This window comes from Nannobrachium achirus (assembly GCF_963921795.1).
Source record: "Nannobrachium achirus genome assembly, chromosome: 21".
In the NCBI taxonomy this organism is placed as follows: domain Eukaryota; kingdom Metazoa; phylum Chordata; class Actinopteri; order Myctophiformes; family Myctophidae; genus Nannobrachium; species Nannobrachium achirus.
Genome location: NC_137828.1, coordinates 30,335,673 through 30,353,604, shown reverse-complemented (window position 1 = coordinate 30,353,604; position 17,932 = coordinate 30,335,673). Strand labels below are relative to the sequence as shown.

The 17,932-nt window shown below is 41.1% G+C and overlaps 2 protein-coding genes across 2 annotated transcripts in view; one reads left to right on the top strand and one right to left on the bottom strand.

The window, feature by feature from the left end:
• The window catches only part of hgd (homogentisate 1,2-dioxygenase), a 24,745-nt gene extending 12,254 nt beyond the window's left edge, over nucleotides 1-12,491 (top strand). The window contains exons 5-14 of the mRNA XM_080752204.1: nucleotides 1,168-1,227; nucleotides 1,310-1,401; nucleotides 1,899-1,933; nucleotides 2,037-2,116; nucleotides 2,302-2,401; nucleotides 2,950-3,074; nucleotides 8,801-8,905; nucleotides 9,377-9,503; nucleotides 10,294-10,475; nucleotides 11,249-12,491. Of these exons, the coding sequence (XP_080608330.1) occupies nucleotides 1,168-1,227; nucleotides 1,310-1,401; nucleotides 1,899-1,933; nucleotides 2,037-2,116; nucleotides 2,302-2,401; nucleotides 2,950-3,074; nucleotides 8,801-8,905; nucleotides 9,377-9,503; nucleotides 10,294-10,475; nucleotides 11,249-11,380 (1,038 nt within the window). The 3' untranslated portion in view covers nucleotides 11,381-12,491. The remainder of the gene's footprint in view (nucleotides 1-1,167; nucleotides 1,228-1,309; nucleotides 1,402-1,898; nucleotides 1,934-2,036; nucleotides 2,117-2,301; nucleotides 2,402-2,949; nucleotides 3,075-8,800; nucleotides 8,906-9,376; nucleotides 9,504-10,293; nucleotides 10,476-11,248) is intronic.
• ndufb4 (NADH:ubiquinone oxidoreductase subunit B4) lies at nucleotides 11,650-17,932 on the bottom strand. The gene is made up of 3 exons (XM_080752206.1): nucleotides 17,742-17,932; nucleotides 14,933-15,076; nucleotides 11,650-11,808 (listed from the first exon to the last, which is right to left on the bottom strand). Exons 1-3 carry the CDS (start codon nucleotides 17,916-17,918, stop codon nucleotides 11,746-11,748), a joined length of 384 nt encoding a protein of 127 aa, XP_080608332.1. The 5' UTR covers nucleotides 17,919-17,932; the 3' UTR covers nucleotides 11,650-11,745.

Sequence of the window (17,932 nt, the reverse complement as noted above, 5' to 3'; positions counted from 1 at the left end):
AAAAGTTTTTGAAAAAAAAGTTTTTGAAAAAAAAAAGTTTTTGAAAAAAAAAGTTTTTGAAAAAAAAAGTTTTTGAAAAGTTTTGAAAAAAAAAATTTTGAATTTTTTTTTTTTTTGACTCTGCATTGCATTTTTTTGAAAAAAAAAGTTTTGAAAAAAAAAAATTTTTTGAATTTTTTTTTTTTTGGACTCTGAAAAAAAAACGGGAATCCGAGAGTGACGTCACTCTCGTCAACTCTCAGAACAGCACTGTTCTGAGAACCCGTGGAAAGCTTTTCATCTCTGTCTGCCCAAAACCAGAGAAAGACACAACGGTCAGAAATAGGACTTTGTGAGGATAGAAGGTGCCAGTGGGACCCCAAAAAAAGGTTTTAAAATAGAAAAAGTGAAAATTCATGGTGTAGGTCCTTTAATGCCTTTATAGCCTACATGGTCTTGTCTTGGTGTTCTGTTATATTCCTTTATGCCTGTGTTGTTGTCGTCAGTGCGCAAGATACGGACTGACGACAGAGTGGACGACCGTTAAAGGCTCGTCCTATGAAAGCCATTTCCTCTCTGCACAGAAGCGCATCTATACAATCGATCATTCAACATGTTTATTTTGAAATTGTCCTGGAAAATAGTAGCCAAATAGCACCTACATGCCACTGAGAGGTTACGTTTGTGTTGATGAGAGCAAGAGAGCGAAGGGGAGAAAAAAAAAAAAAAACACTTGGGAAAAAAAAGAGACCCCATAGGGGTTTTTGACTATGGGGTCCCAGACTTTATCTATGGGGGCTAAGCCCCCATTGGCCCCCAGCCCCCCACATAATTCGAACCCTGTTGGACCTATCAAGAGCAATGTCTATAATAAATATCTAATAGGTGCAATATTTAACAACATCTGTGCAATGCCATTGTTATATTTCTAACTGGTCTGATGATGATGATGATGATACATGTCTTGTCATAGCATACATTCCAATACTGTTCACACTACTCACACCTGGCCAGACCCTAAACTCCTTATATACATTGTTATGAGTGTCTGACAGCAATGCACCAAGTCAGAAACCCTTTTGTGAACATGCTTGGTCGATTAAATTGATTCCGTCTGATAATGTTCTGCCAGCATAACAAGGCCCTGTTCTTCTTAAATAACGTGATTATGTGATTCCTGTCATATAGATGCGGTGGCTGCCATTCACCATTCCTAAATCCTCAGAGGAGAAAGTGGACTTTGTGTCTGTAAGTGTCACTGTTACAGAATCAGTTATAAACAGTGTAGTTACAAATGTGTTGATTGAGACTCTTTGTTTGCATGTCTCAGGGACTGCGCACTGTCTGTGGCGCTGGGGACAGCAAATCTCGCAATGGCATTGGCATTCATGTGTACACTTGCAACACTTCCATGGTTGACAGGTCTGTGTTCTGTGGTCTGCCTTAGGGCTGTCACAATTACTACATAATCGTCTAATCGTGATTTTTTTTGAAATAATCGTGATAATTTTTCATAATCGTCATAATCGGTTCCATGTTGAAAAATGTTCATATATTTAAAAAAAAAAAGAAATAGTGGATCTACAAGCTCACAACGCGTCGCATCGCGACGTGTTGTGAGCTTGTAGATCGGCTATTTCCACTATCAATGTTATAAGTATAAAGTTGTCAAATATGTCAGTAATTTTTTTGTATATTTGGTTATGTGTCATGATTGCCATGTGCAGCTTCAAAGCCTAAAAGCCAAACAGAAATGTAATTATCAACGTCAAAAACACAATTAAATCGTTAATCGCCAATTATTTGAGTGACAATTAATCGTCATATAAAATGTCATATCGTGACAGCCCTAACTCTGGTTTTGATGTTACAGTAGGCCTAATATCCCCTACTTTATCACACATTCTTTGTCTTTACAGGTGTTTCAATAACTCAGATGGAGACTTCCTCATCGGTCTGTCCAACAATGAGGATTTTGTTTTACCTCTACAAAACTTACAAACTTACATTTTGTGATGATGGTATTGCTCAACCCCCCTTCTCTCTCCCCCATCCAGTACCCCAGAAAGGTGAGATCCTGATAACCACTGAGTTTGGGAAGATGCTGGTTGAGCCCAACGAGATCTGTGTCATCCAGGTGATTTGTTTTTCCACTGCCTGTGTGAAGAGATATCTCATATTGTAGCCTGAGCTGTTGATACATGTGATCTACTGTACCAACCTATATAATAGTTCAAACACATTGATATTTAAACAAGAGAACAGGAGACCTTATCTCAGCTGCACATCCTCTTAATACTGTATGTGTGTTTTAACTTTTAGCAAGGGATGCGGTTCAGTGTCGATGTGTTTGGAGAGACCAGAGGCTACATACTGGAGGTGTACGGGGCCCATTTTGAACTCCCAGACCTGGGACCCATAGGTAGGCCTATGGCTATGTGTGTTTACAGTATGTAAAGTCATGTGCATGGATATGCATAATGATGTGTATGACACATGTGTCTATTTGTGTGAATGGTCTTCCATGTCTTTCCTTCAGTCTTTTGTGAAGATCCAATGTCTCCTTGATTGCCTTTTGTCAGTGGTCAAATGAAATAAAGTACAATCAAAGAGACCAGCTGTGTGGATCACACAGCTGATAGATAGCTTGATAGCCGTGTGTGTATATTGTCGTTGTCGGGTGGAAACCTTGTATGTCCAAAACCGTTTGTTTTCTATTTATCATTTAAAAAATGATGTAAACTAGTGAAAACAGCTGATCTACAAGCACACAACGCCTCGCACCCGCGAGGCGTTGTGTGCTTGTAGATCGGCTGTTTTCACTATTGTTGTGCTGCGGCCTTGCATGGTGAAGCAGGGCTTTACTTTGCGAAAGAATTTACAACATTGAAACTTAGAGATATCAGATTTCTGCCCGACAGTGACGATATACAGGATGAAGGCCAATGAGTTGGTGTGTAATCTTTGCAGGAGCCAATGGCCTGGCTAATCCAAGGGACTTCCAGTGTCCAGTTGCATGGTATGAAGATCGTGAAGTGCCCACAGGTTACACCATCATCAACAAGTACCAGGGAAAGCTCTTTGCCTGCCAACAGGTGGTTTGCTAATTGTTCACTTTCTTTATGGGTGTTTGAATATGTGGATGTAAAAAACCTGCGCACTCTGTTGACGCGTCTTCAAATATTAACCAATTTAACCATATACGTACACTTAGTTAGGCGGGTTTCCCCAGGGCTCTATACTTGGTCCACTCCTTTTTTACCCTACAGTCTACACCTTTTTGAAATTGTGGATCTGCTATTTTCCTCAAATGTTCGCCCCAGAATAGGGACATGTTCATGTGGAAAAGTGCAGAATGCAAACGTCATCCTCCAATTGCTCTATATTACAATTCAGGCATTTAGCAGACACTCTCAACCAGAGCCAGAGTGACAATAAGTCACATACATCAAATGCGGAGGGACAGTGTAGTGCCAACACTGGGATCACGAGTAAACCTAGCATCGGTCTAAACAATATACGATCAAGAACATAATCTGTACCTTGAACAGTACCAGGTGAACAACGAACCTAGCATCTCAAGTTCAAGTTCAAGTTCAACTTTATTGTCACAACACAATTACAAGTAAAGGTGAGGTGAAATGCTTGTTTATGCAGGCTTCCACATTTGCAGCTCAGAGCAAGAAGAAAAATAAAGTAAAGCAATAAGAATGTGAAGCCTAGTAATAAAATCAGTATATTGTAAAAGAGGACCTAGAATAAAGTGCAATCAGTATAGTGTAAAATCAGTATCATGTTAAAAGCAAAACAGTTAAGCACTAGCAGTCGACTTGGATTGTCCTCAGGTTTCGTTCAGCAGCCTTATGGTTGCTACATAAAAACTCTGCCACAGTCTTTTGTTGTGGCTCATGATACTCTGGTATCTCTTGCCGGGTCGAGGGCGTGGCATTGGGTGGAACAGTCTGTGGCTGGGGTGATGTTTGTCCTTAATGATGGATTCAGCTTTGGCTGCGCATCGACTGTCGTGTAGATCCTGTAGGGAGGGAAGCGCACCTCCTACGATGTGCTGAGCTGACCGCACCACTCTCTGTAGAGCCTTGCGGTCCTGGACAGTACAGTTCCCATACCAAGCAGTGAAGCCACTTGTCAGGACACTCTCTATAGTAGCAATATAGAATGCCCTGAGGATGTGAGGGCTCACCCTGAAAGTCCTTAGGCGTCGGAGACAGTAGAGCCGCCGCTGTGCTTTCTTCACCACACAAGTCGTGTGAGTGGACCATTTCAGATCCTCTGTAATGGTCATCCCAAGGAATTTGAACTCGCTGACTCGTTCTACCTCCACTCCACCGATGTGAACTGGGGCGTGCTCTCTCGTAGGCCTCCTGAAGTCCACTATCAACTCCTTGGTTTTAGCGACGTTGAGAGAGAGGTTATTCTCCTCACACCAACGTGTGAGAGCGCTAACCTCCTCTCTATAGGCTGTCTCATCATCGTTGTCGATCAAGCCCATCACTGTTGTGTCGTAAGCGTACTTGATGACGACGTTGGAGCTGTTGGTGGCCACGCAATCATGCGTATACAAGGAGTACAAGAGAGGGCTCAACACACAACCCTGTGGGGCTCCTGTATTGAGGGTGTATTGATATGATTAAATAACCTGCTATCTACATTTTTACATTGTGGTCAGGAAAAACAAGTTACAAAACGACAAAAACTAAATGACCAAGGTAAGTCTCATAGTCTTGGCCAGGGCTAAAGTGGAGTCTGAAGAGGAGAGTTCTCAGATTACAGCGGAACAGGGGCGTCGCACCAAATTCTGTGCCCTGGGTACAAGGATTCACTGCGGGCCCCCCATGAATGTTCTTCATAGGGGGAGGGGGTTTAACGCACTTGGACTGGGAACACGTTATTACGCATTATTTTGTGCTTTAACTATTGAAAAATAGCATATACAAGCTTGTAGATCTGCTATTTTTGAAAAATCGTGAACATTTGTGCAAGTCTTTGAATATTTCAAATCCTTTTAAGGTTTTTTGAAAAACCTATGTTTCTATGTCAGTGGTGCTCAAACCTTTTCATGTGAAGGACCCCCAAAATTAAATGTATTTGGCCACTGATCCCCATCTCAAAATATCTAGTTCCAGGGACCCCCCAGAAGCAAAATTTGAGTTCCAAATGTTCGCTTAAAAAATATAAATATATTCAAAGATTTGCACACATTTTCTCAACTTTTCAAAAATAGCAGATCTACAAGCTCGCACTCGGTGCCGCGCTGTGAGCTTGTATATCTGCTATTTTTCAATAGCTAAAGTATAAAATAATGAAGGCCCCTCGACCATGGGCCCTAGTAACTCAGTCCCACTTTTTCCCCCCTTGTGACGCCCCTGCAGCGGAATATTGTCCTCTGAGTGAGGGCAAACACCTCCTATTGAGGGAGGTAGGCTACAGTATGTAACCACATGAAGTCTAGCATCTCTATTTTAGTGAAAACATTAAGCAAAATGCCTCAAATCATGAACACAGCGTGCAATCTTGGAGCAATTGTGCACGCACATTCCCACTAGGCAGAGGAAGAAATGCCACCTCAAATCAGCCTCATGGTGGCGCTATAACAGGCCAATTTGTCTTTTTACCTTTAACTCCACCGATCAGTTGAAAACTTTGTATGGGCACTCCCTAGAGGCTAAGGAAAAACCTTTGCCCTGCATTTCTCATATTTGCTTTTTATAGCGCCACCAGGAGGCCAACTTATGTAAAACACATTATTTGCTATCAGATTTTCTCCAGCAATCACGTAAATCAGTACACAGTATCTCTATAGTCATGTGATCAAGCCCAATCTGTCCGATATTTCATATTCCATCCTAATTGGCTAAAAAGTTAGCAGGATTGCTCTGTTTTTTAACACAATATGCCTCAAATCATGCACACGATTACCATGACATTTGCCACACATATTCCCACTAGGTCAAGGAACAAATGCCACCCTTTTCAAATTGGCCTATAGCTGTTAGAGCGCCACCAGCAGGTAGACTTTTGGAACACAATGCCTCAAATCATGCCGTGAAAGGCCTAAGATTGGCGAGAAAGACATGCCACCCTTTTCACATTGGCCTATTATAACGCCACCAGGACGCCTGACCTGGCGGAGACCTGTGCTTGGAAGAGCACTGTTCTCGTTGAATGTATTGAGATGATGCCATGTACGTACAGTGTAGCCTACCTGCATTTAGCAATATATTAGTCCTTACATGTAGTTAATTTGTACTGCCTCACACCCATTTTTCCTAATTGGGCTCAGAGTAGAGCTCATTTTCATGACAGTTTTACTTTTCACACTTATGACATTTGTGGGCCATTATCATAAAGACCACAGCAGGGGTGAAATTAGACCTTATTCTGCATGGGTTTTCAGATCAAAAGGGCCCTGTACTTTTGTAAAGGGGGGCCCATAGATTAGGAGATTAGAGACTTTTAATATATTGGAAATTACTAAATACATATAATAGCCAATAGCCTATGAATTTATATGTAGATACTATGGGCAGATATTTAGTTTATTGAAAACAGAATGAATAAAACAAAAGAAATCCCTCGCCACCGTCGCCAGTAGGCGATTATAAATTACGCTACTGGACCACAGCACTACAAGCAGGACACCGTGTCCATCCACGTTAGGCCTATTAGCTTAACAGTTCTTGTCGACGACTTAACGTGAAATCGTTAGCCGTTTTCCATTCAGCATGCTTCCGCCTCGGTTCCCTAATACGGCTTAATCACTCATAATTAGTTAACGCATCTCTGAGTTACAGACAGTGTACTTGCATAGCTTTGCATAGTAAAAAAAAAAAAACCTTGCCCAAATTAAACATTAATCTCGGTATGTTTCACTCAGAGAACGATTTCCCCCGTTAAATGTCCTGTTGGGCGCGTAATTGACTCGCCTCATAATGTATGACAGGGATAGGGTATAGGGGTTTGTGTGTGTGTGTGTGTGTGTGTGTTCAGGGGGGGGGGGGGTGACAAGGTCCTTATATACTGCAGGAAAAGACAACATCAACACAAGGGTGGGGCAGGGGTGTCACACCAAATTCTGGGCCCTGGGTACAAGGATTCACTGCGGGCCCCCGCACAATTATTTTGTGCTTTAACTATTGAAAAATAGCAGATATACAAGCTCACAGCGCGGCACCGAGTGCCACGCTGCGAGCTTGTAGATCTGCTATTTTTGAAAAATCGTGAAAATGTGTCTATTTCAATTTGAACATTTCAAATCCTTCTGAGGTTTTTTGAAAAACCAATTTCTATGTCAGTGTTGCTCAAACTTATTCACGTGAAGCACCCCCAAAATGATTTGTATTTGTCCACAGGCCCCCATCTCAAAATATCTAATTCCAGGGACCCCCCAGAAGTAAAATTGAGTTACAAACGTTCGCTTAAAAAATACATATATTCAAAGATTTGCACACATTTTCAGGACTTTAAAAAAAATAGCAGATCTACAAGCTCGCAGCGCGGCACTCGGTGCTGCGCTGTGAGCTTGTAGATCTGCTATTTTTCAATAGCTAAAGTATAAAATAATTAAGGCCCCTCGGCCCCCTCCACCTTAGGCCCTAGTAGTAACTCATTCCTATACTCCCCCCCCCCCTTGTGATGCCCCTGGGGTGGGGTATTGCCTTTGTTGCACAACAAATCTCCCTCCAGTCCTTTCCTCCTCAGTCTCTATGTTCTGTCTTTACGTGGAGGTGGTGGCAGAGGTGTAAGTCTGAGTCTGCCAGCTGCACCTGACCTTCTAGACACCTGGAGTTCCCCAGAGGCTGGAAACAACTCGAAAGAACTGGGTTGGGGGGTTTGTTCTGATCAGAGGGGGAGGAAGCTGCGACTGTCCTGCTGTTTGGCTCCCCCACAGTGCAGTGAAATTGCTCAAATTAACTTATTATTTGCTTGACTGGACCAATATGTTTGTGTCTTGTATGCCTGTGTGTGTCACTGTGCAAGTGTTTCCTCTCTCCCCATCTCTCAGTTTATTTTAATAGTGTTATTAGAGTTCTTACAACTGAGATGTCCAAATATTACCTGCCTTTCTTGTGGTCCACAAAGCCGCTCAACGTATGACAAGTTCATTATGTATGTTCATGCAAATGCTATTGTAAGTGTATGTACTGTAATGGGTGTGATTGTACTCATTTGTGGGGGTATGTGCGTCTCTGTACATGTATAGGTGTAATGGTGAGCTTTTATCATGAGTGTATATCAGTTGTGAAGAGTGTGTGTGCTTTTGTGCTTGTGTGGGTCACATCGAAGGTAGCTCAAGTTGTAATGAATTCTATTGATTTTAGAGCTGCCATTGAATGTCTCTTCAAAAGTGCCATTATCGGAACAGAGAAGCTATATAAAATTGTGGTGATTTTAACAATTGAGATGAAGAAAGAAGTCGCCTACTGTGGCTGCCGCTTACTCCCCTAGGCTCACCCCCGCTTCGCTGTGTGCGTCATAACGAGCAGTTTGGGAAAGTTTGATTGTAAAGCCAATTTAGCCTACCCCATAACACCTGAAGCCTGGTATCTTGAAGAATGGTATCAAAAGATTTCAAAGAATGAAAGTCAGCACAGCCTATTTCAAAGTACAATCCATATCATTATCATCTGTATTCTCTCTCTCGCTCCCTGTGTCATGAAGTGCTTACCGTAGTCTTGGAATTCAAGATTACAAAGACATTATTCATTGTTTCTTTGACCCCTCACACCTGAACAATTCAATTTGTGTCCTTTTGTGTTTGCTGGCTGGTAGACGTTAGTGATTTGTGTCGGTTTGTTTGTAGGATTTCTCTCCCTTCAACGTGGTGGCCTGGCATGGAAACTACACGCCATACAAATACAACCTGGATAACTTCATGGTCATCAACTGTGTGGCCTTTGACCATGCGGTGAGTCACTGTAACCTTATCACTGATGTTACTTTCCAGGAAATGGAGAGAAAAGGAAAAAAAAATCCAATGGATCTCACTGAGTCGGTAGTTGTTATGTACAGTAGTTACAGCTCTTGTTAATACCTTTCATTGGTTTTTCATTTGTTAAGCCCTATATACCTCTAGTATTTCTCTCTACACCACATCTCATTGCCAAAGATAGCCAGTCTATGAGCTCACACATGCTAGGGTTCAGGTTGTTTAAAAGGTTTTCTGAGCTTGTAGATCGGATCAGCTAAAGAATGATTTTTTTCCCTTTGTTGTCAGTGCAAAAAAGAAAAAAGATACAGGGTTTCTGGCCAACAGTGATGATTCACAGACTTTAATCAATACACAAGAATGTGCAACACTTCAGGAATAAGACTGGACATTTTCTTCTGAATGAAGTGACAAATCACCCACATTCATTGACATGTGATTGACCTGCAGGACCCGTCTATCTTCACCGTGCTGACAGCCAAGTCCACTCGTCCAGGTGTGGCCATCGCTGACTTTGTCATCTTCCCGCCTCGCTGGGGTGTGGCGAACAACACCTTCCGTCCACCATATTATCACCGTAAGACCACAATATCTCACATGCATGCATATTCCATGTCCACCTACTTACTGGTGGCCCATACCCATACACTATAGTATACACACACACACACATCCCTAATCCATGTAGCTTGTAACCAAAAAACAACATTTTAGGTTGAGGCCCTTGGACACATTTGCATTTTGCAGGAGTCTTCAACAGCGGGTCTGGTACCCCTAGGGGGGGTGAAAATACACATTAAAGGAGTAGTTCACCCCAACATGACTTTTTTTCTATTGATTACTCAGGCCATGGAGAGTAGAGTTCAATAATATTTTTTGGTTTTTGTCACATTCCTAAGACAAAAATGTGATAACAATAAATTTACCCCCATTGATTCCGGATGGTGACCCGTTTCGAAACGGGTCACCATCCGGAATCAATGGGGGTAAATTTACTCGAATCAAAATTTTGTCTTAGGAATGTGACAAAAACCAAAAAATATTATTGAACTCTACTCTCCATGGCCTGAGTAATCAATAGAAAAAAAGTCATTTTGGGGGTGAACTACTCCTTTAATATGAATCCAACATAGGCCTATAGTGCTGTCAAACAAGTCTATAAAACTAGTATCCATGAAATCTACAAAAAAGTTTAATTTGCAACACAATTGTATACAATATGTAGTGGGGGTCCCGCTTCACCTATCTCTCAGCCAGAGGTGTCCTTGGGCTGAAAAACGTTGAAGACTCCTACTCAAGCAAGGTTGAGTAGACCTGGTCTAGTAGTGTGCAGTGTTGTCTCATACCTCCCCCTGTTGGTGCTTTAGGGAACTGCATGAGTGAATTCATGGGTCTGATCAAGGGCCACTATGAGGCCAAAGAAGAGGGCTTCCAGCCCGGAGGAGGCAGCCTCCACAGCATCATGACCCCACACGGCCCTGACGGGGAATGCTTCGAGAAGAACAGCACCACAGACCTCAAACCAGAGAGAGTGGCCGAGGGAACCATGGTAAACGACAATGTTTTAAATGAGAAAACTAGTAGGGGTGCAACAGTTGATCAAATCAATCTATTAAATTGACTATTAGAAAAAAAACGAAAAGATTTATATATATTTCAAATGAGTGAAAATAGCACATCCACATCACATTGTAAATCAGCTTTTTTCACTGGATTTGCCCAATACTGTTGTGCGACCAAGTATAAAATATGGATTAAGTGGTTAATCAAACTCATCAATTTAGTTGTTTTATATATATATATATATAATATATACACACACACACACACACACACACACACACACACACACACACACACACACACACACACACACACACACACACACACACACACACACACACACACACACACACACACACACACACACACACACACACACACACACACACAGCTCAGGGTGGCATAGCTCAGGGGTAGAGAAACCGTTATTAGAGCACGAAGGGTTCCCAAAGCGCTATATAAATGCACCATTTACCATTTACACACAATACAAAAGTAATCTAAGTGCAGGACAAACGACTACAACACAAATATATATCAAGTCTGCACAGTGCACACAGCTAAATATGCTCCAAATTTTTATTGCAAGCTCATCCTGTCTTGATCTAATAACTTTGTCGTACTACCGTGTACTCACTGGAAACTTTTTTGGGTTGAAAATCAGTCGTTTTGTTTGTATATTACAATCCATAAAAGCTTGTTTTGACAAAGTAATAGGCCTACAATAAAATCCAACATTTTCCCCATTTCTTTCCCCAGGCCTTCATGTTTGAGTCCTCATTCAGTATGGCCGTGACCAAATGGGGTCTAGAAACCTGCCAGAGGCTGGACAAGAGCTACTACCAGTGCTGGGAGACACTTCGCAGTCACTTTAACCCTAACCAAAAGTAAATGGCCATACAAGCTGTCCTATATGCACATAATTAATACCTACAGTATAGCATTTACAATAATTAGCCTCATACATGTGTTAGGCAAAAAATGTCATATTAACCTCATCAACTTTCATGCAATGAAATATCTTGTGTCCTTTGAATTTGATGCCCCGTTTAATTTGGTGAAAGGAGAAAAATAAACGGATGACATTTTTACCCAAAACCCAAAGTGTCACAGAGGTGGAGTGTTTTAACAATGTTTAAGTAAAATAAAGCCACTCTTAGTTTTCAACAACATACGGTTTTATTAATTTAACAGTAATTAATTACACAACTCTGGACATTACTAGAATATAATAGTCCTTCTACAGAGATTAAAGTTCAGTATGCCAGCTTGAACTTGCGCTCGAGGGTCCCGGCTTTGATTTGCTCATCTCTGTTATCCTGTAGACATAAAAGCAGAAGGGGGGGGGGGGGGGGGGGGGGGGGGGGGGTCAGTGCTGTCGCTGTGATATCACCAAAACCCTCTTCATCTTCCTGACATTTTCCCCACTGCATGTTTTATGAATGAGCATTTTATGATTCGCTTGTGCTGCCTATTTTCTCAAAGAGTGAACGTGATAGCCTAGCAGTGTGACAATTTCAGCTGTGTCTCACTGACATTTCCCTTGGGTGATTATTTAGATGGAAACCTCTGAATAGAGACAAGTGGTGCCTCAATGAAACCTTCACTTCTAACGTGAATAGAATAGTAGAATGGAAAAGAACAGGGGTGGAGAACAGGGTGTACCATCCTGTAACAGCCTTGTACAGTGTTATTAGTTTTTCATAAAACAAATTGTTCAATTGGCTTGATGAGACCCATTCTAAAATGCTTGTAAACATTTACATTTACCCTATGAATCATTGCAGGGATCACTTCGCCAAATCTTTACAAAATTCACTGTACTATTCTGTTTTTCCTAAGTAAGTTGAGTACTCCTGTTTTACGTGCAAGGTTTTACAAATGACTTAACGCGACATGTAGCATTCGTAATTTGCACAGCAATTACATTTTTTTGTGCAGACAGTCGCAGGGATTACTTTCTTGTGGAATTCTTTCTTGCAATAAATTGTTACTTAACTGGGATATGTCCATGATTTTCCTGTTAACATATGTACCGGTAGTAAAAGTTTTATGAAAGCTGTAACTGCAATTTGTCGGCTCCAAACTAACTCAACCAAATGCACTGATGCACCAGACTTTTAGTTGTACGCAGACAGGCGAAAGACACAGCTTCATATTTAGGTTGCATATTTTACTTAACTTTCTCCATAAAGTGCATAATATGTACAAACAACAGTTTCTCCTAATGGCATTGTTCTCTGGTGCTGGTCGCTCTGTGCTGGGAAAAAACATTTGTCCACCCAGGTGCATCCCTCCCCTCATTACCCAGGCCTACTTAAACCCTTAATGTGCCTGCCAATCAGTTAGGCTTGGAGAGGCGTGCCCTTGGTGACCAAATCATCGAATTAATCAATCAATTAACTAACAAACTATAATAACTAACAACCAGTGTTGTACCCGAACGCGTTCAAAGAACGATCGTTCATGAACACGTTCATATTTTGGGCGAACGTGAACTGAACGTAATTGTTTTCGCTTGATGAACGATATTGTCGAACGCGGTCATTCTGACGCCCGTGAACGACGTTCGTCGGCGTTCGTCGGCCGTTCATGCGGCGGTCCGCGCCTCCGCGGTCGTCTGTCCTCTGCTCCTCTCGTCTCTCTTTCATTCACATGCTCCAATAGTAGGCACTGCACGCAGCTCCTCGTGAACGTTCCTCCGTTGATATGCGGTGCTGTCTACTCTGCACTCTGCTGCTGCACTGTGTATCTCCTCCTCGTCTCGCAAGCCTGACTGACTATACTTTGTCCTATGTGTGTTGCACGGCGAAAATATCTGATCTGCAAGCTCACAACGCGTCGCATCGACGAGACAACGTGAGCTTGTAGATCAGCTATTTTAACCAACGCGGAAACATGCTGTGCACGGTTAGAAACGTCTGCCTTCTAGTGGGGTTCCTTGTACATGTAACTTTTTGTTTTTTCTAGTGGGGTTCCCTGTACATGTAATTTTTTGTTTTCATTTCAAATGTGTGTTAAAGTTTCTTTCACTTCCAATTTGTAGATTATGGTCTATAGCACAATTTTGGTTAGAGTGTCAAGACAGTAGATTGAAGAAAAATATATTTTTTGCCCTATTTCCAAAATGACCAAAATCGGAATTGTGTTTTTGAACAATGTTTTAGTTTTCCCACAACTGCAGTGTAATATATATATTTTTTTATTGCTATATCAAGTCAATACTGTGTGGGGAATCAATTGGAGTCAAATATTTGTTTTGAATATTATGATATTTCACACAATGAGACAATAACATGGTTATTATTACATTCAGTCCTTCACAATAAGGGTGCAGGAAGGACTGATATTGTGGGCACCTCAATGTTAAGTTGGATGAAATTATTGCTGTGTGTGGTTCTATATGGGCTGAGTCCAATAATTTTGACAAATAATAGCATGCAGAAACGTCTAAACATAGACCTTTATATATTTTTTTTCCTTTTTTTTTTGAATTGCCAAAAGTATAAAAAAAATATGGTTAAAAAAAGAACTAAAAAAGAACTATGTAGTTCATTTTGGGGAACCATGAACTTTAGTTCATAATGGGGAATTATGAACTAAAAATGAACTAGTTCATTTTAGAAGTTCTGAACTTGAACTTGAACTAGTTCGTTTTTAAAGTGAACTTTCCCAACACTGCTAACAACTAATAATGCCAAATAATACTGAATAATCACAACTTTAATAACACAAATAATAACAATAAACTAACAAAGATAAGCAGTGCAATGGCTTTTACAAAAGCAATAAACCATAAATCCCCATAGCTGTTCTAGAATTCACCTCCTCTCACTGCCTTTTGTGGCTTACTGCTTTCATAGTATCTGTACTGTACCACACTAATAATGATAATGTCATTAAATGTCTTTAAGGGTGCAATGCAACGGTTAATTGAACTAAACGATAAGTTAATAAAATAATAATCCATACTTTGGGGCATGTCAGTATATGCAAAGATAGTAATAAATATTTGTACAACACTGTTATGCAACAAAGTATAAAACAAGGCCTAGCCCTAGGTTAATCGATGATGACGTTAATAGTAAAATAATAATAATAATAAAATAATATTTTACAAAATGCACTTCTTGATCATTTGATTAACTGAAAAAGCAGTGGATAGAATAGTAAGGGAAAGAAAAGAATCGATAGTTGCATTGTAATTAATGAGAAGTTTCAAAGAAAAAAGACAGTCCACATAGACAGCTTATTCTTCCGAGTAGCAAAAATAACGTTTTCGACCAACGAATAGTCTTTTTCAGGTTATGAAGAACGTTTTGGTGCAGGACATCGACCTATTTGGAAGTGCATATCAATTAATTTTATTAACGAGAAGTTCCCACCACAGAACGAGCCCTGAGGAATCAAACAAACACAATGCAGTGCATTCTGGTCTCATACCCTGTCGGTCTTGAAGACGTAGTAGAGGACAAAAAGAGGGACAACGCCAAAGAGCGTGCCCAGCAGAGACGTCTTGTTTGTGGGTCTGAAGTGCGGGTAGGGGTTGGTCCGTGCATACACCCAACGCGTCAGGGCAGGGTCTTCCTGCACAGACAAGAAGCAAATGAACCAGGTGAGAATAACCACAGGCGACAAATGGGGGGGCATTTTAGCTCTGGTCCAGAGTGTTAGCGAGGTCTCTCTGCTCTTTCCGTGGTGGGGAACCTCTCAGCACCCTACCCACTCAGTAAAATACACTATTTTTGTCATGAAATAATCCAACTCTACCACCGCAGACACAACCCGGAAATAAGAATACTCAACAGTGGCGGTCGAGATGGATGCATTTTATTTCATGACAAAAATAGTGTATTTTAGAGAGTGGGTGGGGTGCTGAGAGGTTTCCCACCACGGAGAATCGGCTTTCAACTACGCAAAACTACCTTTGTTTAGGTGAGTAACGAAGTAGTTTTGTTTATTTTTAGGTAGGGGTGGGCGATATGGTGATAAATATTGTTTAGACGATACAATGTCTCCACGATATGCCTTTTCAGAGGTATCGTATATATCGTGATACAATGAGTGAGCCTTATAAAGAAATCCTGATGAATTGTTAATACAGAGATTCATTGCAGAATTAATTTAAACCTGCATTTTGGTCTACATCAGTGGTTCTCAAACTTTACAATGTCAAGGTCTCCCCTTAACTCTGACAGTATACAAATGAAACCAAATAGACCCGTAAGGGTCCATTTGGTTTCATTAAGGGTTTCATTAAGGGTCCATTTGGAGTTGGATGAAATTTTATTTCATGACAAAAATAGTGTATTCTACAGAGTAGAATACACTACACCGCGGTGGATAGCTCTTCACCTCGGTACCGACTCTGATAGGGGCTTTAAACCGTGGTACCGACTCTGATAGGGGCTTTAAGCTTTCCACCGCGAATGCCCTTTGACATTAACACTCTAATAAAGAGACCAGGTTTTTTAATGTGGACGATGTCAATTTGACATTTCTTCTCTAATTGCCTTTAGTGCTTTGAAAAGTTCAAAGCCATCACTTTGGAAAAATTAGAAAGTGAACAAGGTAAGAAAGTAGTAATAGGTTCAGAGATGGCCATGGAAATAATAACAATAATACACTTGACTTTTAAAGCAATTTTTGAAAATGGATTATAAATTGCTCCATCTACACCTTCCCTCTCAGCTTTCCTACTTAATTTTTTTTAATAAAGTTCAAAGGGATGACTAACCACTCTCCATCTTTAAAAACACAATGTGTTCTCCATCATGTCTACTGGAGTACATTTAGTATTTTATTCATAGTAATATTATTGACCACTCATTTTGTATGTCCGTGGCAAAAATATATATTGAGGAAAATGTCCATCACAAGCCCAGGGGTTGATGACCCATGACCAATGCAGTAAGTTTGATTTGTGCAGGGCTGAGATTTCACTGAAGATAGTCTACATTTCAAAATCATCCTAACCTTAAAGCTATACTGTGTAAGATTCTCAACTAGTGGTCAGTAGCCATATAGCAAACCGCGGTCGCGTTCGCGTCTTTCGCCCGTTTTTCGTACCTTCACACCCCCGCGTCTGCCTCCACAACGCCGAGAGCTATCTTTAGAGGGGTCCCTGGTTCCTGTGCGTTCAGGCATTCCGGAGAAACGGACTATTTCACCCTGCCTGGTAGGCGAGAATTACCTTTTGAGTAAAGAGACACACGGGCGACTACAAATATGGCGACCCCACTTCAAGATGCGCTGCATTGGCCGGTAGTGTACCATGTGTGCATGATCGGCGATGTGATTGGGCAACGTATACACAACGTATACAGATGATGCAGATTACGTAATCATGGCGCGAAATTCTCCCCCCCTCACGGCTCATAGAAAACATATAAAGAGAAGGCTTCAGAAGCTGAAAATAACGGAGTGGGTGTTCTAAAACTTTAGCGATTTAACAGTTAGGACAATTTTAAGATTTGTTTTATAAAAAAAGTTACATAGTAAAACTTTAAATTCAATTACGGTAATTCTTTCAATGGACTAAACCTTGTTTTATTTGATGGCCTTCCTGCCTTAGCATTTGGCCTTTGTGCCCTCCCAAAATTGACAACAACAAAGGTTAAGGTTATATCACCTAATTAAATTACGGTGTATTAAACAACAAAAATACAACAGGAAAAAAAAACAAAAAAAAAACTAAATGTACCAGTAGGAAACGTCCACGCTAGGCTAGCGCTCAATAACACCTTTAATGAAATGACATCACACACAATTAATGTGATGATTACCTTCAGCTGTTAGCCTGTGTTTACCTGTCAGAAATATGTGAAAGTGGACTGGTCTGCGAGGGACTGTATTGTATGTATACTGTATGTATATTTTCATCTTGTGAATTCCGCGTCCGGTTAATTCATTATAAGGTGAGTAAAGAAGAATTTCGTACTCGCATATTCAGATTAATAAATACTAATGGCACGTTTTATATAGTATATTATTTTGGTCTGGTCATTGCCACCCATGTATCTCAAAGTGGATTCCACTGCGTGCGTTCCAAATCGCACCAGAGCTAAATTGACCCATAACTCTGACAGTGTACAAAGGGAACCAAATGATTTGGTTCCCTTTGTACACTGTCAGAGTTAAGGGGAGACATTGAAAGTTTGAGAAACACTGTATATTGTACGCTGCTATAGCTGAAGTGGGCTCCTCTGACATTGCTGGCTAGCATGCTAACGTGGCTATATACTATACTTACAATGAGTTCCTTCCTGTGCGGGTTGTTGAGCTGCACCTGGTACTGCCGCTTCAGGTTGGCCCGCAGCGCCGCTCTCTCCTCCTCTGCGCGCCGCAGGTCCGGCGATAAGTTAAAATACTCGTTGGGGTCCAGTGTTTTTGGCCGGGTGGCCAAGGGCGCCTCTCGGTAGTCCGCCATGTTTGTTTGCTTGA